Source organism: Penaeus monodon, chromosome 21 (genome assembly GCF_015228065.2).
Source record: "Penaeus monodon isolate SGIC_2016 chromosome 21, NSTDA_Pmon_1, whole genome shotgun sequence".
Taxonomy (NCBI): domain Eukaryota; kingdom Metazoa; phylum Arthropoda; class Malacostraca; order Decapoda; family Penaeidae; genus Penaeus; species Penaeus monodon.
This window is the reverse complement of record NC_051406.1, coordinates 21,722,283-21,722,803: the sequence shown is the minus strand read 5'-3', so window position 1 is coordinate 21,722,803 and position 521 is coordinate 21,722,283. Positions and strand designations below refer to the sequence as shown.

General features: G+C 34.0%; 1 protein-coding gene across 1 annotated transcript in view; it reads left to right on the top strand.

Annotated features, from left to right (window-relative positions):
- The window catches only part of LOC119586608 (DNA polymerase theta-like), a gene marked incomplete at its 3' end in the record, with an annotated part of 48,768 nt that overhangs the window by 32,987 nt on the left and 15,260 nt on the right, over positions 1 to 521 (top strand). The window contains 1 exon segment of the mRNA XM_037935358.1: positions 130 to 222. Within this exon segment, the coding sequence (XP_037791286.1) occupies positions 130 to 222 (93 nt within the window).

Genomic DNA, 521 nt, shown 5'->3' with positions numbered 1-521 from the left:
GATATCTTTTCACTTTTCCCATCTACTTTTAAGAAGCTCTAATATCTTTTGAAGAAGCTAATAAAGATCATTGTTCATTTTATTTTTGAGAAGGCTATAACATGGATTGTGTTTTATTCTAATTTAAAGAGGCCATTAGCTGCAGCCTGCCCACTCCTCCCCTCTTGGAAGCAGTGCCTTTGAAGAATCGCATTGAAGTTATCAGAGAGGTCATTACAAAAGGTAGGTCAGAGAACAAGAAGAATATTGAATAACTGGATTTTGAAAATGAGGCAAATACTGCTTTAGTTGGAAAATAAAATTATACTGTTACAGGCATGATTGAATAGATAAGCACCTACAGTGTCAGACAGGCAGATATACAGAAATGCATCAAGATTTGCTCACCAATCAAATTTCTAATGCATTTCTTTATCTATGGGTTTGAATGGGGTTATATATCTCATACAGAAGTTATATGTGAAATAAACTAAATAAGTTTACATGAAGCCAATTTACATATGCTTCCAAGCTCACCAGTT